The sequence below is a fragment of the Falco peregrinus genome, chromosome Z, assembly GCF_023634155.1.
Source record: "Falco peregrinus isolate bFalPer1 chromosome Z, bFalPer1.pri, whole genome shotgun sequence".
NCBI classification, from domain to species: Eukaryota; Metazoa; Chordata; class Aves; order Falconiformes; family Falconidae; genus Falco; species Falco peregrinus.
In genome coordinates, this window is record NC_073739.1 from 32,596,857 (window position 1) to 32,621,429 (window position 24,573).

General features: G+C 46.7%; 1 protein-coding gene across 9 annotated transcripts in view; it reads right to left on the reverse strand.

Annotated features, from left to right (window-relative positions):
• PSD3 (pleckstrin and Sec7 domain containing 3) overlaps positions 1-24,573 on the reverse strand; it is a 140,378-nt gene that overhangs the window by 55,520 nt on the left and 60,285 nt on the right. For 6 of the 9 annotated variants that reach the window (XM_055790656.1, XM_055790657.1, XM_055790658.1 and 3 more), the window contains 5 exons: positions 21,010-21,222; positions 20,823-20,903; positions 17,577-17,689; positions 15,667-15,725; positions 11,796-11,885 (listed from right to left, as the gene is read on the reverse strand). In XM_055790656.1, the coding sequence (XP_055646631.1) occupies positions 11,796-11,885; positions 15,667-15,725; positions 17,577-17,689; positions 20,823-20,903; positions 21,010-21,222 (556 nt within the window). Of the gene's footprint in view, positions 1-7,026; positions 7,187-11,795; positions 11,886-15,666; positions 15,726-17,576; positions 17,690-20,822; positions 20,904-21,009; positions 21,223-21,478; positions 21,594-24,573 lie in introns of those variants that run through there. The other 3 variants (XR_008744753.1, XM_027777810.2, XM_055790655.1) reach the window with 3 other exon arrangements.

Here is a 24,573-nt window from a genome sequence, read left to right on the forward strand (position 1 = left end):
CTGGGAGGACACTGGAGCCTCCTGTCCCACTCCCACCACCATGCACATGGACCTGCAAGTGTGTGCATGCGGCCAGGGACGAGGGGCCGCTGCCCTGGCACACCAACGCAAATGTCCTGTGCTGAAACACACTGGGTAGCTGAAAGCTGGGTGAAGGGGCTCTGGCCCCCATGCACGTCCGAGTCCTGTTCAGCGTCAACCAAGCCATGCTGAGGCAGAGATACAGTTTGTTCACTCTATGTCATGTGCAAAACAGCACCCAGGAGGAGATAAGAAGTAGATTAATTGAGTGGGCTTTCCCTCTGGTTACACCTTCTCAAGCATCTTGCAATCACACATTTACATCCTTAGTGGGCAAATGGCTAGACAGTCACATTATGGTCCTAGGTGCATTTTGCTCATAAAAGACACTGCTGCCTCCCCAGTATGCAGCAGCCTTTCAGTCAGCAGTCACCCTGTGCTCGTGTTACCCCCAAGGATGCTACAGGTGTAACCCTTCTCACAGACTGTAATAGGCGTGGACCATGCTGAAGGACAATGGTCAGTGGAACTGGGAACAAGGAGCCTAAATATCAATATAAAAGCTGTTGCTGGGGTGAGAAACTTCTGATTCCCCACAGATCCTGCGTCTGTTCTGCCTGAGGTACATACTTCTTCCCACCTGGCAAACATGCAAAATGCATTTTCATTTCCATGACAGTCAGGACACTTGCCCCCACCTCACACATTAAGATCAAATCCCAAGCATGCTCCAGCTTTTTTACACAAATCTGTCATTGCTAGGGTGTACCTGCAGGAACAGAGGACCCTTTTTCTCTGGCAACAAGCAATTGCATGCTCCAAGTTACTTGTGCCACTTCCCAGAAAAGGTTTTATGTTACTTAACCCATATGAAATTATCCACTGCTAGTGGAAAAGCTTTTCAAAGAAAATAGCTTCTTAGAGGAAATTCTCAGTGCAATCAAACAGCTCCAGAGGAGCTAAGCAGCAGGTCCCGACAGGTGCTATATAAATGGCCACAAATCACTCCCTATCCTAGCAGGCCCCTGCCTAGCAGATTATTCTTGCTCTCAGATTTATAAGGCCACCTCCCCAAGCACCCTCAACACATTTGAAATAATTATATTCCCTAAATATCACACACAGACCTAGGCCAATGTGAATTACACAGACCAATTTCATTATTAAACACAAGCTAGACTGAATCAGCGCAACATTTCTCTTCTGTTGCCCACAGCGCACTACCATTGCCGCTAAGTGTGCCAGCTCTTCACCTAGCATCCACTGAGCTAAGATTAGGAGATCCTCAGGCAGGACAGGAACAGGTCTGCATTCAGCTGTAACCGAGCAGCAGTCCAAAACGCCAAGGGTGACACGCTGCATCTTGTTCAATTTTATTTTTTCCCCCCCAAAGGAGTATGGAAAACACTTCTCAGCTTACGCGCTCCAAAAGACAGCCTCCTGAGATCATGCTTTTGAAGTCTTAAATGTCTTCAGCTCAGGGATTCAGCTCAGATTTCACCAGTGCCCCTGATTTTCATCTGCAAGTGATAATACAGCCCTGTACTCCTGACTGAGCCAGCAGCCCTCTGTACACAGTGACTATCTTCTTCTGGGAAAAGACCACTCTTCAACATTAGAGAAGGCCCACCATTTTAGAAATTAGTATGCACACAGAATTGATTTCTGTCTGTAACTGAGCAACAGGGATTTCTGAGGGAGAAGTGGGTTGTTAACATAAATAGAGGAACAGAAGGGATTTTTTTACAGAGGGGCTGAAATGGCTGTGCAACACCAGAAAAACAAAAGCTGCCCACACCCTGGGGACCCTCCGGGTGTGTCCAGAAGCCATGACCTTCCCCTTGATCAGAGGCCAGCAAAGAGGTGGTGGGAAAGGCGCAGAATGCAGATATTCAGTCAATATTTAGCCTGAACAACCCAGTGACACTACTGGGGTGACTAGAAGGATGGCGAGCCTATTTAGGGTCCCTTCCTACTCTAAGGAGGAAACCATAAACCAGCAGAGGGATTTGAAACCTGGGCCAGAACAAATGCAGGAGGGGAAAACCAGAGTCTCTACTCTTCCTTCCATCTCACCCTTTTAAACCACCCAAAAACTTGTCAGCCTACGGCAGACTACATCACCCACAGGTAGCCATTCCAACTTACTGTGCAATGAGCTCCTTCCCATCTCTTCCTCCCACCGGTCAAGTTTCCCTGGGAGGCCAAATGTACTCAGTCCTTGCTTGGTCCTCCTAACATAATTCAGCAAATCAACAAACACAAGAAGAAAAGCTGTGGAATTCAAAGTGAAATCCAATACTGGCTTTTAGGGACCAAACCCAAGGACCACATTATTGTGTCTGAAGAACTCTGTGTCTTCACACAAAGCCGCACAAATTCAGTAGCATCACTTAAGCCTGATCCCAGTGACAAAAATACCAACAAAAGCCAACCAGATATGTAAACACACACACATCGATTACCCAAAATATACACTCAAAAGCCAGTAACATATTGGTGTAGCATAGAAAAGCGGCACTATTTAATGCTGCTATTAAATACTGCTTATTAAATAAACAACATTACATCTTCCGTAACATTGCTTTCCTTCTTCCTTCATTCTTGGGGCTTTTTTTTCTCCCCAAAAAGGACAGGGAGGGGAAAGTTAATTCTTCTGGATAGGCTACTCATACACGATGGCTACAGAACTAGAGCTTAATAACTGATCAACAGTAAAACTCTTGAACTGACGTTCCTAAGATAATGACTTCTGAGGTGTGCTGACTAGGGGGAGCTGACAATCAACATTAAATCTAAATGTCTCCAGCTACCATCCCTGTAAACAGCAGAAATACTTGAGCAACGACTTCATTTCTACATGCATAAGCAACGAGGTCAACAGGAACCCTAACAGGGTAACAAGAGGTACGGTGGGAGAATGATGGATACTGACAGAAAAATGCAAAATTATTAACCAAAATTACCCACCTACATTTCCCCATGACAGACCCCTATTCTCCACCAACCACAGTACGTTATATACCAGACATTCATGGAGATGCTGGGGTTTATCTCAATCTGAATTTACCAGCAAAAAACATCTGTTGATGTCCTCAAGAAAGAATCTTTTATTTTGTTATGGTTTATATTGTAGTACATACACCTGTACTACAGGCTCTGAAGGAATCTCTGGGGATGACTGATTCTCTTACAATATGGAAAGCAATCCTTACAATGGAAAGCAGTCAAATTACTACAGCCCAGAAAGCTATCCCATGTCAACTAGGCTACTGTAGCTACATAAGCGTGTGCTCTTAGACCACCACAACCAGGAAGCAAAGCACATCAACTCATAGCACCAGGAAAACAGGCATTGCTCCCATGACCCCATGAGTGCAACTCAAGTCTGTATGTTTTACTTTACATGAGAAGCAGGCTAAAAGCGCATTCACAGCCCACTAGCTTATGGTCACAGACACAAAGTTTTAGTACTGACTTTTTACATCAGTAAGAGCCTAAAAGTGAGCAGCGTAACAAAACCATATTGGCTAGTGAAAGACTAAATCAATCCTGGTTTCACTGTACCTCTCTGGGATCCATGCTACACCTTGAGCCAAAAGAAAGCCCTCTAAGGTGAGTGTCTTGCTGAGAATGCTGGGAGAAAATAGGTTTAATGAAGACAAGCTCTTTGGTAACACCAGGGATGCAAAGAAACCATGCCCCCTTCATCCTCATTAGCACTGCAACTGAAAAGATGCCACTACCCATCTCCATTTTCTTCACAGTATCTGAAAACAGCTCTGTGTCACTGACTAGCTGCTGCATTTCCTAGCAAAGCACTACAGCCTCCAGGGGAAAAAGTTTCTCCTCTTGCAATCCTCATTTTAGGAACTATAGTCTACTCTCTATAGAGCTGACAGAAGTTAAGTGAACCAGATAGTAGGCACCAGCTAACACAGGCCACCAATTTCCTTAAGTGAAAGCTGCCAAATGTAGCTACAGAGAACAGGAGCACCTCGAACAGATCCATAAAAGCACTAAAACCCCAAAATTCTCCATGGCTGTGACAGAAACTCACAGGGAGATGAGCCAAGCACTGGTGCAAAGCCACCAACTCTCTCAGATCAGCTGCACACAAGCCCTGCCTCTGTCCCTGCAGTGAGCACATTTAAGAGTCAACAGCACCAAAATAAACCCCTCACCAGCCAGCACTCCTGCAGAGATGTGCATAAAAACAGAAAAACAACCAGCCTTCAATGCTTCCCTCTGATTCAGACAGCAAACACAACAACAACAAAAAGGAAAAGGGGGGAAGAGGGAAAAGGGGAGGGGGAAGAGGCGAAGGAATCAAGGCTGCTCAGAACCACACAGGTTTCACATGGGTGTCACCTGCACTTGCAAGCATTGCACCATGGAAAGAGCAACTTCAGGGGGGGAAACAGGTATGACCTCTAACATTGCTTTGCTCCACTAATGCACATATCTATGGAGTGATGTTCAGCTGTCTTGCCCGCAAAACAAAAGAAATCCTTCCTAAGCCTCATGACTCCTGCCAGAAACCATCTGACAGCAGGGGAGAAAATGGGTGGCTTGGATTTGCCCCATGTTTGTACCAGGATCTTACAAATACTTCATCACCCAAGGAAGCAGGGCCTCAGAAAGAAATTAAATGTTCCATTTAACATCATGGGGGGTGGGGGTGGTTAATAAAATTTTAAGGAGCAACCTAGCGCTCTTGCTTGAAAGAAAACAGTGTAATTGGGTCAGAAAGACTACAGTCCGATAGCATTTGAAAAGTGTGGTGACAAACAGAAGGAAGAAATACCAAAGTTTTATACAGCAATAATTCTAAAATGGGTGAAAGTAATGTTTTCTCCTCTTCTCTTTTTTTTTTTTTTTTAAATATGGTATAAATTATATTCCTACTCCTCCTTCCCTTGAGTTGCAGCACAGAACTTAAATTTCAAGCAGATCAGTGGGTGGAAGATCAAAGAATGTTTTTCAGAATTTGTTTTCTACCTACATGGAGGTGGGAGTAATATGTCATAGGGACCAAAATGTATGTGTGACATTGTATTAGAGATTTCCCAACTCGAAAAGAGCCCAAAATTCCTCATTTAAAGTGGCAAAGCACATCATTCCTGGAGACTACCAGTCTGTATCCTCCACATTGACAGCACAAGAAATGGGAAGCTCTGAACAATGACATTCATCCTCAGGAGCCGCTACTAAGCATTTCTGTCAAACCAGGGGAAAACTGACAGCCTTGGCTATCTGACAGACTGAAGCAGCCAAACATCAAATGATTCACTTGCCTGATCAACCCGGACGAGACACAACTGAGACCTTGCCTCCACAGATGAAAATTAACCCCCTAAACATTCATTAGGAGGCTGGTATTGAGCCACGTAATTGCAGCTAGTAGTAATGGAAATTCTTAGCTTACCCTGCTTGGGTTTCACTCCTTGCTGACACAAAAGCCTGGTGGGCTAGGTGAGATCTTTTGAATAACAATCAGAAAGCAAAGAGATGAAAGGTTGGGGGAGCAAAAATAATTCAGAGAAATAGAGATCATGAAAGCAGAAAAGCCCATCCTGAAATGCCTGCCTCCTATCAAAATAAGCAATCCCTAGTACCACCCCTAGACCACACAGAGGAATCCTTATTCCTGGATCACCATCATAAAATTTTATGTGTTAAGCCTTTCCTGAAGTTCTGCTTTGCCCGCTCAGGGACAGAGAGTTTGTGGAAAGCACTAGATTTTTCCTATTATCTTACATTGCTTTCCTCAAGACAGTATCTGGACTTATTTCACTTGAGAGAAGTGCATAGATTTTGGGGTTTTCTCTTTATATGCATTGAAGCAAGTTCTGGAACTCAAAAAGAAAATGCATTTGCATATCAACGGGACAGGGGGATGTCAGGATCTCCGTTATTCATGGGACCCAAAGCAATGCATGCACCATCATAACCTGGTTTAATGCACAGCTCTGCACAGGCATGCTTTAACTGGTTATTACTCTTACACAAGACAAATGACAACACCCCAAAAAAATCACAAGCTGAAGAAACAAAGATTATCGCAGCAAGAAGGTCCTCGCTGAGGATGGAGGGGAGTGAAGACAAGCCAGGTGTTCCCTTCAGTCACTACAACTCTGTGGCTCTTTGGAGAGTAAAAGTATGCTTTTGCAAACAACTGTTTGAGACAAGGATTAATGGTTTTATCCTGCATTCCCTGACTTTTATACTGCCAGATTGGACTCTTGTCTCCTAGCAGCTGAAAGGGGTCTTCAGCAATCTTTCATTTCAAACAGATAAGAAATGGCTGCCCTAGAAACATTATCCCAACAGATATATTTTTAACAGGAAAACTTCATGTTGGGGAGAAACAAGGAGGCAATCTCTCTAACCAAGCAGAGCTCTGGCTTTTTTAGCAGAGCAGAGACACTTGGTCCCCTCTGACCCCTCTCTGTGCCCACTGCAGCAGGGCGCTCCAGCAGTCAGTGCTGTCCTCTTGGGGCTCTTCTGGCATGCTGCCACGCACCCCCATCTCCTCGATTTCATCACGCTCCCGTCTCCATTCAGCAGTGGCAGGAAGGTGGGAATTCCCTGCTGAAGAACCTTGGCCATGAAATGAAAGTAGTGCAGAGACTGCAGATGAGAGCAATTAGGGTGTACACAGCAGTCTGATTAGTGTGATTTCCTCCGTGTAAATGGAGGGGAGGTGGGGGGACTTAGCCACCCTTCTCTCTGCTAAATACCTGAAATTGGAATGGATGAAGTAAGATGCCAGTAATTCTCTTTAAATTGAGTGTTTGCTTTGGAGGGCTTTTAAAGGAAAAAAAAGAAAAAGGGGAAAAAGGGGGGGGGTGTTGAAAAAAGGGGGGAAGGGGGAACGGAAAAAAGGGGGAAAAGGGGAGAAAAGGGGGAAAAAAGAGAGAGGTGGCAGAAAAAGTTGGGGGAAAAAAATTAAGTCCTTAATTAAAGTGCAGGGAACTGACAGCAAAATGAGATAAACCCTACCTTGCAGCTTATATAGGAAATTGCATATCCCAGCAATCCTGATCAAGAATTCAGATCATTTAGGATATTAAGGAAGACTGGTTCTTCAGAAGAGTTCAGCACCAGCAGCTCACGCTTGATTTGGTCACTTCATTAACAGTGTTTCTCCAGGAGATAAAGCCTAGCCAAAACACAACCTTTGAGTAAAAGCAGATCTTTTACACAGGACTGGCACCTTACCTCCATCACAAGCCCCTGCTGGGATGGCTCTAGCCAAGTCCCCATAGAGCATCCCAGGTCCCTCAGCATGACGGGAAAGCTCCCTGACAGCACAACCTCCATCAGCAGCCCCTGCTGCGATGGCTCTAGCCAAGTCCCCGCACAGCATCTCAGATCCCTCAGCATGACGGAGCAGCTGACAACACGATGGGTCAGCAAAGAGCTACCACCTCCTGCCAGAAGACACACAGCCAGGTACAACCCCCACACATCCAGTGTTCATGTCATGGGGCAGCACAGCCACCAGAGTCAGCCCACATCAGGGGCTGGGTGATGCCCTTGCTCCACGAATGAGGCACCTTGGACACAGCAGATGCAGGGGACACTTACTTATGCATGACAATGTGGGTAGGCAGCACTTAGCACACAGACTAATGACACAGCACCCTTCCCGGGACGGTGCCTAACAAAAACAGGGATCCATTTCCTCAGAGGTGATGACTCTTTGCAGGCTCTCTGTGTGCTTGGGCAGACATTTTCTCTCCTTGCAAAGAAAGGCCTCACCGCTGCCACCTTGCTGGAGCGGAGTCTTACACACTTTGCACAAGGTGACAAGAGGAAGACACAGTGGCCAGAGCTGTACCAGCACCTCATTAGTGGGGATGGTACCACCTGCAGGAAGCGAAGCGAGTGTGCATGGCCAAAATCAGGCTCTTCCCCAGCCAATTCCCTCCTCATTCCAGCCAATCCCGTGAAGCCCAGCTTTGAAGAAGGCTATGGCCACATAATGCAAACTCAGGGTATCATGAGTGAAGATGGTATCACTGCACCAGATTAAAGCCAGGGTAAGCACGGGAGGAAGGAACCAGCCTGCAGATCAGCCACTCCTGCGCTGTAGCCATGAGGTTACTGACATTGCTCCAGACTGATTTCATTTCCCTTCCAAGTAGGAAGACCCTAGCCATGGCCTCCCTTTCTACAGGAATAAATGAACAATGGTCTGATCACAAAACTCTTAGGGTAAAAACCCACAGGTTGGACTGAGTAACTGTTTCTGATGTGTTTGGTTCTCTGATTCATGGTGGTGCTGTACCTCTCCTCCAGCTTCCCTCAGTGTCCACAGCAGCATCTGCAGCAGCTAATCTGGGATGTCAGAGACATATGCTCTGAGGAGATTAGTGCTGCAGTTGGGTCCCTTTGTCTCTCTCAGTCCTGGTAAACCTGTCACTTGTCTCCACTTGTAAATGCTGGTTAACTGTGTGATTCACCATCAGTCTTAGGAGCGAGCATCAAGCCGATCTACAGCAGAGTACTGCTGCACTAACTAGAACAGGGGCAGTCCCAGCTCTTAGTATTTAGCACTCTTTTTGGGGCTTCAGCTCACCAGGACGAAGGGACCTTTGCTACAGGAAAGTATAAGATCAAAACTGAAATTCAGGTTCACCTTTGCCTGATCACAGCTCGACACAATATAAAATTACTTGTGTGCTTGGATGAGACAGCTCAGAGTCAAAGGACAGGAGTTTCAAAGAGTCTTATTGCTTTTGAAAAATTTCACTTCCAATAACCTTAATTTGCCTGGATTTGACAGACCTGACTCACCTTCTACACCAGCCAGGTCCACAGAAATAGATGCTTCTGATTTACACCAGAGAAGAGAATCACAGCTTGGGATGCTGGTTCTCATTTACAAGGATTTGCCCCAGCTTGAAGGCATACAGGAACCCTGCAGTACGTATAAACTACCACTCTCAGGTCGTCATGCGCTGACAGTACGTAACTGGAAATCAGGCTACTGTCTCCGCATCTAGCCTTTACTAGCAGCCAACAGCAGATTAATGGGATGCGTGACAGACAGTCAAACTGGAGCCAAGATGGAATAAAAGGGAACGTACATATATCTGCCTGCCTAGCAGAGTACTGAATGTGTGCATGTTGCAAGCAGATCCCATGGGGACAACCATGCTTTTAATCACAGTTTGTCATATTTACCCTTATGGGTCCCAACTTTAAAAGCAAACTCAGATCTGACAAAAGGAATGAGGAAGAAAAAGAGATGAATCTTTGTGCAGACAGGTGTACAAAAGCAAAACTCTTTTCAGTGTTAATGAACAGAAAGACACAAGGCCAGCAAGATCATATTAGCATTTCTCATTTCCATCTCTAGCTAGAGTAAAATCTCTGCTCTCAAGAATCATGTCCTGAAGGCCTTACAGTGTTTACCAAAGTATCCTTATTGTTAGGAAAAAAAATAATTAAAAAAAGAGATGACTCCATTGTGGGACTGGAGAGTCGCAATTTTTTACAAAAAATCACACAGAAGACAGAAGTGTCCCTGCTCAGGTGCTGATGTCTGCCCCTTGAAGGCCTGTTTTCCTATCCAGACAAAACAAATGCTAAAGGCTGCACTCTGTGCTCAGTAGCACTAAGGGCGACGGGATTGATTGAAGGCAGCATTTGATTTCTGCCTGTCAGCTGACTGTCCTGGATAGCCCAAGCAGCATTTGCATGCCTGGCTCTCTGATCTGGCTCCACAGTAAAAGCTGCACAGAGCTTCCCAAGCCCTGGGTGAACACTACCTGCAAAGATGTAAACACTTGGTAAGATCTCCCCCCTCTTCCTTCCCCTCCAGCACCACTCAGTTTTGTTACAGGGCTTGGCAGAGTTGCAGAGCTTCATGCAGGGGTGCAGCAGAGCCATGAGAGGAACTCAGAAAGAATGGAGAGGCAGAAAAGCCCACTTGCTTCCCCACGGGTCTGCATTAGCCACCAGTGGGTGCGCCGGACCTTGCTCCCACGGGGGCATGCTGCCACCCTGTGGAATCCATCCTTCCTCTCCCAGGCGGCTGGGGAAGGATGCCGGGAGATGGTTTGCAGCCTCACGATGCTCATTAGCTACACTGCTAATGCACCAGCAAGCCATATGCACTTTGGCGATGTGTTGAAGCAGGGCTCTGTGAATTTAATTTATTGAGACTAATGCAAATTTAATTTCTGCTAAGTCTTTGTAATCACATATCTAGTGGCAGGGTGGCTGCTGCGGACGCAGCAATGTAGCTACTGAAATGCACAATTACTGTCACTCACTCCACTAATGAATTAAAACAACAAGGGGCAGATCATCAGCAAATCTTCAGACAAGCTAGATGACAGACTGAGGCTGGGTGCCACCTCTGTCCCCAGGACATCAGGGCAGCACGCAGAAAAGGGCAGAAAGCCTCAAACAAGGAGAGACACAGACACTGGGTTCCTTCCATCCTGCTACATCCAAAAAATCCTGAGCCCCAGTCCTTGCTTCGGGTGGGCTCGCAAAGAGCCAGGCAGCCTTAGCATTAGCAGGTCAGCACCGAACACCAAGATACACCCTGGCTGCGTAATTCTGTCAGCAGGAAAATAAACAGCAGGTGAGCACCAGTGGAAGTCTCTCATCTCTCAAAAAGGTTATTTAAACACAGTCTAGAGACCTATTTATTCAATAAGGGCTGTAATTAGCCTGCAAATTAATCTCAACACATGTCTCTATGGCAGACTGAGAGATAAGATTCCTTGGGAAAAAAATTTAAGTGTTGCTGCTGAAGATAAAAGATTCTTTATCCAGATTTAAAAAATAAAGATATTAAATCTACAAACAAGGGGTTGAGTTTATATTCCTAACTCCTTAGTAAGAACTGAGGTAGCAGGGTCCAACAAAAAGGTCCCCAAAGAGGCTGGAGAAACTGAAGAAACTATCAATACTAGAAAACAAAGTCTGCTACTTTTAACTATGCAGGTCCACCCACATTTCGCAACGGGCCTGAAACAAAACTTCCAGAAGAGATGGCAATTCTTCTTATTTACTTCAGTAGGCTTTGGGTCAGCTCTCAGATGCAGCAACCTCTCGTTTTTATTTCCATTACAAAAAAAATAATAAATTATGAACGCTAGTGTATGCGCTCCTCTCTTCATTCAAACAGATTGCTGTTTCATGCCAGCGATCAGACAAAAGAGAAATGAAACATTCTCATTATTCTTCACAATGAAACAAGATTTGTCCTGCTCAGCCTCCCTCCCTGTTCTTCAGATTTAACTCCTGGCACAAACTTAATGAAAAAACCTGAAGCAAAGCAGCCTGTGCCAGACAACACATTCTAATCTGAAATTGCATCTCCTGCTCTAATGTGAAAACCCCAAAGCACCTTTGATGAGAAGACACACACACCTTCCAGATAAGCAGAGCACAGGATTAGCCCTTCAACAGCCAGAACCAACTGGCTGTTTCTGTCCATTGTAACCAGGAGACAGCACTCTGGGAGGGCATGACTGGATGACCTTACAAAACGACAGCTCTGGAGCTGACCCTACTAGAGTTCAGTCTTGCCTCTCCATGCTGCAGAGAGAATTGATCACAGTCAAGTGAAGGCAAGAGGGACAACCACAGAATAAACACTGCATATTATATACATTCTAGAAAGAGAAACGTGCCCATTGCTTGTCATGTTTGACAATTAAGATTCAGGAAATGGAAGCAAGGTGTTTTGGTTTGAACCATCTCTCACTAAAAACGAAACCCACGTTCTGCAGTTCACTTCTTACCTTCAACAGTCCTTTTGGGAAGTCTTTGCCGTTGTTCATCCCCTGGAGGTTAGCAATGAACTCTTGGCAGGTCATCTTTTTCCCAATGTTCTGGAAGGGATGGCAGAGAAACACAGCATCATGTTCATGCTGTTTTCCAAAATTACATAAATAAGGAACATCAGACGAATTGCATGTCCTTGCCCTCCTTTAAGTCCAAGGCAGACAGCACTAAGAAGGCATTGTCAAGATTACTCAGAGACAAGCATCCTTGTGTGAACGTAGTCAGGACAGGGAAAGTGCATTTGGACCCCAAGTCCCACACAGCCACCTGAAAAGAAAAACAGCTAAATACTAGAGGTAATGAAGAGGGTGATGATGTAGCTCCCTGGCATATGCATGGCGACCTACACTCCCACGTCTCCAGAGGCTCTACCAGTCTCTGATGGAAAAGCTCTACTTGATCCTGCTGTGGACCATCAGGCAACAGCCAACTAAGTCCCTTTCCAGACATTTCCCTTATGATTTCCAATGCTCCCTTCCAGCAGCAACTGCCTTGAATTGGAGTAAAATGCCCAGGAGCAAGTATTACCTTTTCTGATTCATGGGCTGAGGCTGCCTTGACATTTCCATAGGATTGCTCTCTTTTCTCACTTTCTGTCTAATTCTCAGACTGCAAGTTGCCCAACTGAGCCACAAACAGGAAAGGAATGGCTATGTTCATGCAGGACCTTAACCGCTCCATTTGTAAGATTGAGGCTGCCCTAAACTGCTCTTGGATCCCAGTCCTCATCACCCCTCAGAGAAGGTGTCTGTACTCCGTCCCCCAGGTGTCCTAGGTGCTAGAAGCCCCACGCTTGGCATGTGGGAAGCCTTGTGAGCAGGCAGCAATGACAGCTGGTGAAAAAGGAGCCCAGACAGATCTGCAGAAAGGGAAGCAGCATGGGATGAGCTATGAAACAGGGTAAAAGTAGAAGGGAAACAGGGCCCTGTGATGACCATGGTATCTTCGGGGATGCCACTGCTGCCAGTGAGAAGGGGATGAAGATGACTTCTCCATGGTCAGGATATGCCTTGGCTGCAGAAATACAGCAGAAGAGCTTTGTGTGCAGACAGTGACTTCAGTTAGCAAGAGCCAAATTAACACAGGAGTGGAGCCCTTCTTAGGGCACCAGTCAGTAATACAGGTCATTCAATGTTACAGTTGCATGACAGCTTGGACTGCAAATCCACTACTTCCTTTCCATAATGTGTGATGAGGGAGAGATGGAATACCAGCAAACCTTGACCGTCAGCCTCATCTAGCCACAAAGGAAGATCCCACAGCCTCTGGCCAGCACAGACGAGCTGAAAGAAGGCAGGAAGGAATGCTGGAATGATGCAGTGCTTCCCACATCAGAAAGGCTCCTGACAGCAACAGTCTAGCTGTAACCCTGGCTCTCTGGTTGCTAAGCTTGCAGCACGTAGCTCATAATTTCGTCTTTGGGTGCAGGCTGGAACTGTTGTAGTAGACTTGCAAATGCTTTCTTTCCTCCCTGTGACAGACTGCAGCCTGCTTCTGTTTGTTTCCTCCGCGCAGCAGTCTGCAGTTTCCCCATGCTGACCGAAACCAACAGCAGTGTGGCTCATTTCACCCACTGAGATAACTGGTATTGCAGAGGAATGGCTGTTTTGCTCCAGGACCGAAACTACCTCTTCACACAGTGTCACACAGGTTCTAGAAGATGTACCTGGCAGTCTAGAGATAGCTTACAGACTCTAGCATCTAGGTGATGACCTCCCTGCAGAGAAGCGAGCATGCATCTCCAAGACACAGCTAGCAAAAAATGATTTAGCTACAAATAGAATGAAATGTGGCAAGACAGGGATAAATAAAGGGATAAGTAAGAATTCATCTACAAGAGTTAAGGGAAAGTGTGAACTGAAGGCAGAGCAGCTGCATGACTGCCCTACAAGCAGTTGAGCTTATTGTGAAATAGAAGTGTCTACACTTATGATCAGTATGTCAGCAACAAATGGAGCTCAGTGTAGACAAGCCCTGTGACTCAACTGCTTCCTGCTGTAGCAGAATCACGGCCAGAGCATTGTTAGGAAACAGGCAGTTAGTATATATCTGCAAGGAGTTGCATTCCAAGTAAAAAACGCTCAACTTACCACCTATGTGGAAAAATGCAAAACAATAAGACCACCTCCAAAATTGCAGGAAATCAGAGGCAGGGGAAGAGGGGGAGAGAGAGAGAGGAGATACTTGTAGAAGTCTGACAAAAGTTACAGCTGTGTACATGTAACAACACACTAATGACTGCCAGTAGGATACCCCTCCAAAGTTACACACTGCAACAGCCAGGGTCATCCTAGCTTCAGATGTAAACCGTCAACAGCAGTGATGGGTCAGAGCCAGATCGTTTACTCCAGTACCTAATGAAGACAGTAGGGCCCACTGAAGCACGGCAGGGAGCAACAGGAGATGCTGTCAGTCTGATGCAGAACCATTTAGTCTCCCTCCCTGGACTGCAAGGCCAGGCAGGTTGCAGAGCAGGTGCCCCAGGCGGCTCATCATTCTGGGGAGTGGGGTACCTGTGCAGTCTCAGGTATGCTCAAGAGAAATGGCGTATACTAAGAGGCGCACTGAGGCATGTTCCTGTACCTCTGCTCACCCTGTCATGCGAGTGACACACTCCTCAGTCAGGGAAGGCTCTGCCTTCAGATAAGAAAATTTTTTGCAACTCCCTTTCCCCTGCTGCTTCTACAATTTTCAGATGAAGTCATTCAATTAATGGGAGATGGGCATCAAAACCCCTGGGGAAGCACACACAAGACTTGGCACCATTACCTGCACCCACTACAGAGCTGCACCCACAGGGGCTAAGCAGCCCTTGGAAACAAACCCAGGGTACCTCCGCCTTCTACTGCACCACCCCTGCTGTGTAAGAGCTGCCAGATGGGGCTCTCCTGCAAGAGCTGTTGGCAGTGTAGTGCAGGGTCTCAGCCAGCCAGAAGCCCCACAGCCACCTGGCTGAAGCCACTGCAAGCTATCATGCCATGCTCCCTGTGTTTTCCTCTCTCAACCCTGGTGCCAGGAACCTGCAAACTATCATGCCCATGCTCCCTGTTTTCCTCTCTCCACCCTGGTGCCAGGAACCAGGAAGCCTCCAGTCAGCATGGGAATACCATGCATTGCAGGCATATTGCAGCATGGGTGCTGAAATATACATCCTAGGGCTGCTGGCACTCTGTACTAGTGTGTCCTAAGAGACCTCAAACTGGAATACTACTTCCCCCAGGGCAGGCTGTGGGGAGAGATGTGCAGTGGCGAAACAAGAGGGCTCTCCCTCAGAGCCCCTACACCCTTCCGCTCTCTTGGCTCTGGGCGCAACTGTCATTACCCTGGCTCAGCAGAACTCTGGTTCCGCCAGTTCTCCCCCCCTGCAAATGGATGCCTGCAAACATCACTTTCCCCATGTGACCTTCCCAGCACCTCTTCACCTCCCTTCTTTCTTCTGCCTTCCCAAATGTTTGTACATACTGGTAAGGGGAAGTCAATCCCAACCACAGCTTCCTGGCCAGGGCCAGCTGCTGTAACCAGGGAAAGATGAGAAGCACACCAGAAGTACAGGGGCCTGAGGACAGGAAGCATCCTCGTACATTACGGCAAAGCCAGGCACAATGCCAGCTTACACATGACTGGCCTGGGCATGCTGGAAAGCCCTGCCCAGGACAACAACCTCGGAGTGCAGTCTTCTCACTGTTTACTGTCTGCAAGGGTGCTTTAGGAACAGGCGACCAGCAAGGGGACTCTGCTGCCAGAACACACCCCACACCCCCACACCCTACACCCCGCTCCAAGCATAGTGTCGATGGGAGCAGTCTACACAAAGCTGTGCATACTCACGTGGCCATGGAGGTCTGTGTTCAGCAGCATCATAGCACATGTGAGACAGTGAACTCCATCTGCAGAAAGAGACATAACCAGTCACATGCAGACCCAGGACTGGACCGTTAAAACCAGCCAAAACCAAGCCTCATAGCCTAAATGAGTCCATTCCCTTAACGAGAATCTGCTTTATCAAGAAATACACATAATTAATGTGAGGTCATCCCACAGCTGCCAAGCCAAAACAGCCTTTCTTTCATCTTTTAATGCCTGTCAAAACTATCTTGCAGCACCCATGGATGAGGAAAACGAGACAGGAAACCACCCTGTCACCCTTTGCTTGCTAATACCACTACCACAGGCTGAATCCACTCACTCTTCTTCATTTATTTCAGGGCAGAAAGGGAAAAGTAAAATATACCCATTTGTGTGTGTACAGTGGATACAACACAGTATCATGTTTTCCTCCTCCTCTGGCTCCCTCTTCATTCAGGACACAGACTAAATTTTGGAGAACTTGTCAGCTATTTACACTGCTTTGGCTTTGCACTGGGTAGAGTGCTGCACCAATTTCTAATGTGATCCTTTACCAAAGGCCCTCAACAATGAGCCAGAAGAGACAGATTGTATCTCTAGCTCCATCCCTGCAGTCATTGTGGCAGACTTCAGAAAGTCAGTGCAGACTGTCATTTGCAACAGTGGACACCAATTTCATCATCCTCATCTTCCAGGCACCCCTTTTAAACACCCTTTTAGAACCCTGGGTAACGTCTGCAGCACTCGCTTTAACCTAAATGCTTACTCAGGCTCAAAAATGGCAACGTCCCTCCTGCACCATGGACTAGAGTAAGGCTATCACATCAACATGCAAGTCATTATTTCAGTCTGGACATAAGACACCTATTCTACCTGCCTGCTTGTGATGTCCTGAAATAAGAAAGGCATTACGAAAAGGACAGAGGTAGTATGGGAGCAGATTCTGTCTTACTGCTACCTATTCCCCTCCCCAGCATGCCTGCCAGTAAAGCCAAACAGGTCCAGCAAACCGGAAAACTACCACCTCCCTGCAATGGGCACAGGCCACAAAGCAAGTGCTAAGGAAGTGGCAATACCTTCAAGCATAGCAGCTCCTTCTCACTTACACTTGAGACTAAAGCACAGCTTAGCCCCCGCTTATTTTCTTTCTTGTCTCTTCCTTTTCCCAGTGTGTTATCAGCCTGCGCTGCAATCCCAGGGCCACGTGCCTCCGCCGGCGTGGCTGGCTGAATGCAGCAGCTCTGCCAGCAGACAGTTTGTCCTCTTCTCCAGTGCCAGCTTTCACAGGTTTGATCTGTGCACTTGTTTGTTTCCCCCATCCATTTCCAAAATGACTGAAAATATTGGCAGGGAGGCAGCACTCTGACTGATGTTAGCTAGTCAAAATGAAACCATGCCAGGGTCTGGATACAGCACCCAAAATTCACCCCCACAACTGGCAAGAACTGGCATGCCTGCTGCCAGTGCATAAAGACACACAAGCACTGAATGGAGCACAGAAACCACACAGCTCCTCTTCCATGTGAGGTGAGACCGATTGTCATCCACGTGTAGCTAGAGTACAGGTACCCACACACAGAGGAAAGCCAGCAAGACCAGAAACCACAACTGAGGACATTAAACATTCAAATCTGGAAATGCTGCAACTGAGGATTTACACTGAAGAAGGCTAAACACCTTTCCCGATGGGATAAATACAGATTTTTCTCTGCCTTACCACAATTACGTGTGGAGAACGTGGGGAGTTTCAATACTCACCACAGGCAGTCTCTAAAGTGTGGCACAGCAAATACACACCTTCAGTTCCCAGGCACACACCATACATGCTGTTGAAGGTGAGAATGAAGGAAGAGGGAGCTAACCAAAGACCTTCCTATCAGGAACAAAGTTACCTTGAGAAGAAATGGTGTTTGGGTTGCACTGGTAGTATCTGCTGGAGAAGTGGATTAAAACTCTCTCTCGTTCCTGAGTTTCTCCGATCAGTGAAAAGGCTTTAAAGAAGCTCCTAAAAGAAGAGCACAAAAAAGGTGAAATTAAAGTAATAAATCTCTTTTTGCCTCACACAGCACACAGAGCAAAGAACACGTCACAGCAAGTTATATGTAAGTGCACAGCAGACACCTGAAGCATTTCTAGGAAAATGGGCTATTATCCCATGTGCAGTTAATCCCAACATTATAGTAAATGAAGCAGGAGTTAAATTACCAGTGGTCTCAGCCATGGAACATACAAACTAATAAGCAATTACACCATTTGAAAGAGCTGTTCTTATTTTTAGTACTTGTCTTTTGTTTGGGAAAGGAACTGAAGCAGGTGTTGTTTATGCAAGACAGACATCCAGGGCATTCTCTGTCCTTTTCTAATTGTCTGTCACTCCTGCACTTTTTAACTTTAGACTCATTAGTATTCCCATCCAAATCCGAGGAGCTACTCCAGGTGGTGAAGTCAAGCAGGTGCACTGCAGACTCAGAGCCTACACCAAATGTGCAGTCCTCCTTCTGGCGGGTCACCTAGCAGCGTGGCCAGGACCAAACCAGTCACCTTGCAGAAGACACTGTTAATACCTGACCCGCAGAAAACATCTGGGGAAGAGGGCCCAAGAGTTGCACCATGTTCCACTGCGCTTTAACAGCAGGAGGAGCAATCTGGCCCTCTTGGGTTCCTGCTCAAGACATTCCACGGCACAGGGCTGGTGCACACCTAGCAAGCCTGTGCAAGGCAGTGGGACAGCACACACATCTTCCAGTCATCATCCGACACTTAATGACCCCGCCTTTTAACCATGTCACTATTCTTCCTGGTAGAAAAACTTGCCTCGCAGCGAAAGAAGAGCTTCTGCACTTTCCAGCATCCCCACATCCTGGAGCCAAGAGATGACCTCAGCAGTATCAGCCTACACTAATTTGTCAGGATGCTTCTAAGAAAAGCCTGAAAACACAAACCTTCTATGTCCAAAGCAAGACAGCATACAAAATTATTGCCTAATAGACAATTTTAAAATATCCCATGAGACTGAAACCAACACCAGATCTGAATGGAATATGTTGCTGGAACATTCACGTCTGTCTAGTCTGCTGGAATAAACATTAATTTTTTTCTCTTTGAGATAAGTTCAGAGATGGGCTATACTTGCAATGACCTTGCATCTATACAGATTGTGATCTGCCTGGTAGTAACTTAATTTCACATATCATGTATTGCAAATAACACAATTCACAGGTAGATACAACCGAGTCTTCGCAGGGCTGCTCCTTCCTTCTCATCTCATGCCCCCATGGGATATTTTGACAACTAGCCATCTTTCCTGCTCCTCTATCTTGGGCTGTTTCCAGTGACCCCCGCTCCGCCCACACCAGGCACCACCAACCTACACCCTTTCCTCCTCTTCAGCACCTTTACACCCGTGGAAGCTGCCTCAGAGAGGCAACTGATGGAACAACATTTGGTAAATAAACAAGGCAGGTTCCTCTCTCTCAGACCACAGTGCTGCAGCCAAGGGCCACAGGCACAAGTTTCTGCCCACGAGGACCAGGATGGACTCTGAGATAGGTTGGAGCAGTGGTCCCACCTCCTTCCCTCCTGCAGCCCTGTGGTCGACGCAAGACATTCACTTGGAAGATGAATGGGCGATGCAGGTCCAGGGTGTGGACGCTGAGCGGGACAACAACAGAAGAACCCTCCCCATGTCCCAGGCTTGCCACTGACAGTGATACTGCGCAATGGCCTCCCGCAGCCTGGGCGTAGTGCAGATCTGATCTGCCACCACCAACTCTAAAATGCTTAACAAACCACAACCTGTCAGTGAGCCAGCAGCAACAGGATGGTTACCTCTCACTCTCTGCAAGCATGAGGCAGCACGCCTCGGGCCCCCAGGCTTCGGGACACTGCTCTGTCCTCGGCCTCTGTTGCATGCTCAGGGCATGCAGCTGGCAGTCACTGCAGCTACTCCTGAAAGCTCAGCAAACCCCTGGCATGTCTGAGTCCCACAGAAGCCAGGGCATATTTTAGAGAAGGTCATGACTATTAATATTAACAGGAGATCTACCGGGAGCAGAGACCTCCTAAATATGTGCCACAAAGCAATTAGGTGTTGGATTTCACAATTTAAAAGACAGGTATATTTAGCATCATGCTTCAGGGCTGCTAAAACCTGGATCAAGCAGCAGACCTCCCACCACCCCAGCTGCTCCCGCCCTGCACAGAGCGGGTGCTCAGGCTCAGCCCCACTCCCTGTGCCACAGGAGTGGGTGGTTCGCTCTTCTGCGGGCACATTTCCCTTCCACACCTTCGCCAGGCAGGGATTTGGGATTTCCTTGGGGTCTGCCACAGCTTCCTGGAGTCATTCCCCTGGAAATGCATTTGCAAGGGGACTGGCAAGTGCCTGCAGACCTCCTGGTTTAGTAACACGAGAAAGAAAACAACAACCCACTTGAGTAACCTCAGCTAGGTGATTTAAACTCACTTTAAATCCCTCAACATCAGCAACCACTGCTACACAAACCTGGTGTTTTGCCTTCTAAGAAAAAAACATACTGAAAACAGACATTGTTGAGGACTCATTCCAGTGTAAAAAGGAAAGAAAATTGAAGGGTTGGGTTTTAAAACACCCATGCTGGCAGCTACCAAACTCTCCACAGCATTTTCCACGTAGAAGCTTTTGCTGTTCTGCACATTTTTGGGTGCCTCAAGAGTGACACAGTGAGGGGGGGGCTGCTGAGCCACGGCAAACCCTCGCCCTGGCTTTGTGTGCTGCAGCAGGCAGAGCAAGCTCCAAAAGGCACTACCCAAAAAGTCTGTGCAGCTCACCTGTGAGCAACACCTTCATTCCCCAGCAGCACCTGCCAGACTACAAGTCTCCCGTTTATCAAGTGACCAGCCGTTTTTCTCCACCTCCTCTGCACCTCCTCTAAGGAAGTCCACCCACAGACCGCCCTTTCCAGGAAAGGCCACCACTCCAGCAGCACTCTGGAGTACGGCAGCACACCAAGACAAATGAGAGAAAAGTTCCATTACAAAAACACATCACACCCCTCTCTTCACCTTCTTAATCCCCTACAGGGCCACCGTTTCAATTGGAACAATGCAGCAAACAGCACTGTTACAGAACAAGAACATAAGGTCTGCAAATGGGCACGTACCTGAGTGAGTAGTCCAGCGTCATGCCTGTGAAGTCAAAAAACTTAAGGTATTCTTCGGCCACAAGCTTGCTGAATTCGTTGCTTTGAACAAACACATAAGTAAAGGTTATCATTTGAGGGTGAGCCCCTCCAGAACCAGCAAGAAGAAGAACAAGGTGGCGACCAAAGGCCTCATATCAGCACCTACTTTTTACCCAAATGCTTTGCCACATCAGAGCGTTTGAATCGGTCCAGATGGTAGAGGCGCTTAGCCAGGCGCCTGGCTGCTTCCAAATTGCTGCTGCTGCTGCCGCCATTGCTAAGATCGTGGCCAAGGGCTCCGGTAGCACCTTTCTCCTGAAGTTCATTGCTCCCCATGGCAGCACTGGAGTCTAACACCATATTCTGCAGGTCAGCATTGCTATGAGATGGAAAAAATATGGGAAGAAGAAAAATAAGATGACATTACAGTTTCAAGAAGGATTTAATTCCACTTAGAATAGAAGCCAATTAATGGAACAGAGGCAAGATTACAAAATACAGCTAATTCCACTTAATTGAAGGAGCTGTGTAGAACAAGGACACTTATTTAGCAGCCATCAGAGGTTAAGTGAGTTAAACATGGAGACCCAGATTTGGACTTTCCAGCCCAAAAACACATTCTGCCCTGCACTCACCTTCTGAGCATGCTGAGTGTCCACAACGTGTGCTCACTTCACAGACTGTTGTTTCCTATTATCAGCCTACAAGTGCACCTGACAACACTGGCTCCTCATTTGCTTCTTGCACTAGTATTTTTTAACCCGGTCACTTGCTTGTCTTGAAGGGGTCCCTGTAAAAGTAGGCCATTAGCCATTTTCCAGGGGAAAATGCTGCAAGCAAGCCAGGGTGTTCGGTAGCTCCAAGCTGACTCAGCACAAGTCCCTTCCTCATTCTTCCCCAGTTGTCCTGGAAACAATAAAACTCCCCAAATCTAAAATAACATGTGCAGAATTCTCAGCAGCTTCCATGCTGCCCATGAGCAGCGGGCATCCCATAGGGAGACATCACTAGAAAAAGTAGGACTTAGAGCAAGGAACCTAGTTTGGGGGACAGGAGAGAGACACAAGCCACCCAGCCAGCCTGGAGAACTGTTTGCTTTCCTCCTGCTCCCTTGCAAGCAATAATTTCCCTCACTGGCTGCGCAAAGTCAGGATGGTTCAGCACGGCAATCCCAGGGCACTTTACATAAATCATGCATTTATAGATTCCTCCCACTTCTAGTACAGTAGGAAAGCTGTGGCTGAGCTGTGCGCCTGCTTTGCTTCTCCCCTCAAAGAGGCAAGAGCCCTCCCCACCAGAAACCACACATACACATACACACCCCGGCACACAGGCACGCTTTCAACTTTGGAAAAGTTTTTCCCTGACACTGGCATGAAAATTCTTGCAAAATCTCAGCTTTCTCTGTGTGTGTGCATGCATGACAGCATTTCTATTTAAAAAAATACTATACATAAATTTCTTCCACTAAATCCTCGTTTACACAGGGGTAATGAATGATCAGCAGGGGTCATGCACAGGGCAGATATGAGTGGAATGAGTTAAAGATGATTTTAAACACAACACTTCAACATTCCACAGTTTCATACACCACTGTAATCTTCAGGCTTGACAAGCCAGGATTTCACTGCGCTCCAGTAACAATTATCTAGCCATCTACTGAAATGTCTACTAGCCACTTATTAACCCTTAAAAATGAGCTTTTCATCTAATGTGAGCTTAAATAAAAATCTTTGCTATTCTGCATGCCTTCTTCCACACAAATCATCCCATGCAGAATATCCCATCCCATCATGTGCCCTACCTCGCTTCCCATGCAGAGTTTAGTTTAAGAGGTGTGCAGTGCTCCTGCAGGAAGGAGACTGGCCCATTCCATCTGCTTCCATCTTCGTAGTGCTGCTAGAATATCAAAAGTATCCACATCCACACTGTGGGTACAACTTTTTTTTATCAATTATATGGGGAGAACAGACATCTAACCTGTTCCTACAAGTACTGGGGATTTGATTTTGCATTTATTTTAGTGTAAATAAAGAGGTGTGATAACCAAAGGGAGTCTCTGCCCTCTAGTAAGGGAATTAATACTGTAAATACAATTCCAACAGCATTAACATCACTGACCACCAGACACCCTAGAAAACAAAAAAAGCCCCTCTTGATACCAGTGGGAAATACCTTCTCAGCCCTTTCCAAAAGCACTAGCCAACATACAAAATTCTCTAAATTTGGTCTGCTCCAAACTTGTGAAGAAAGCAAATTCCAGAGTTCTTGGACACATGCCCCAGGCAATGCCTGTCCACTCAAATTAGACGAAACTGGTTTCAAACTCCCAGCTCTGACAATTGACAAGAGTGAAGGACAACCAGGTGAGCTAACATCTACAGAGCTTTCCACAAATGCTGCTTCAAAAGCCATGCCAACTTGCAGAGCCTCACTCATAAATCACAGCCCCGTTTCACCACTGCTCTTTATTAAAGGCAATATTTATAGCCCTGAAAGATGGCCAAAGCTGACAAGAAACATCTGCACCCTGCTAGGAACCAGTGCACTACGAGAGTCAATGTTACCACAAACCACCATAAGTTTAGAAAGAAAGGAAGTGCCAGCATCTGCCACTTAGTGAAATAAATGGTACGGCAACTCCCAGCTTCTGTTTTCCTCTTGGAGCAGTGGCTGGGATGTGAAGGACGAACACCCAGCAAGGAGAGCATGCTCTTTCCCCTGCTTGCCAAAGCTAGACGACAGGGCTGTGTAAGAAAACTTATCTTCCAACCTCCCGAAGCTTTCATCCTGACGAGGGGTCCCCATACAGGTATCAGGTCAAAGAATAAGGCATGCTTCCTTCAGTCACTCCAACAGCCGGTTAGCTTATTACCTACTAAGTACAAGAAGGCAATCAAATCAACAATATAGGCTGTCTGTAACATTCTTGTTCAGGGAAAATGCCAGATTTTTAACATTAAAGTAAGAGTCCAGTTCTCAAGTTTTTTAGGCAGAGGGAAGACGCAGTGCCCACACCACTGAAGGCTCAGGAAATGGAGACACCCTACACACGACTACTGCAAGCTGCCTTCTGGACAGGTCATTTTAGCAGGGTCCAGAGGGTGTTACTCAAGGTGACACCTCTTTTACCTCCAAGACTCTCTTGGGTGCACCATTTTCCTTCCATGCCTCAGTTTCCCCAGCTGCTGAACACAGATAGTAAAACTTGCCTCCCTCTGTAAAGTGCTTATAATGGATTCTAATCAAGGGCTAGGAGCAACCGAGGCTGCAAATAGGTCTGTCTTCTGCTGTCTACAGTTTCTACGCATGAAGAGTCCACAGCAGCATTACCAGCTAAACAGAGACAAGACAGGACTTCATGATGCAAAGCAAGCCTGGACATAGATCTCTCATGCAGCTTTATTCTTTATCACATAAAAATGAGCAACCTCCACTGACAAAAGCAGGCTGAAAATGTAATAGATGATGTTCCCCCTAATCCTGGATTCAAGGCCAAAAGAGACTGTAATGCTACTATTGGTAATTGTCTGTATAGCAACGGCTGCTGATTTTCATCTGGAGATTGATCTCTGCTATCAGAAAACACAAAAAACAGAAGCTACAAAATCCAGACCCCTTTGGTCTCACAGTGCATGAGCTGTGGCCAGAAACCAGGTCTTCAGAACTTCTTGTTTCTGTCCCAGCAATGCACTCCAGATACATCCTCCCTCCTTCATCTGCCAAAGCA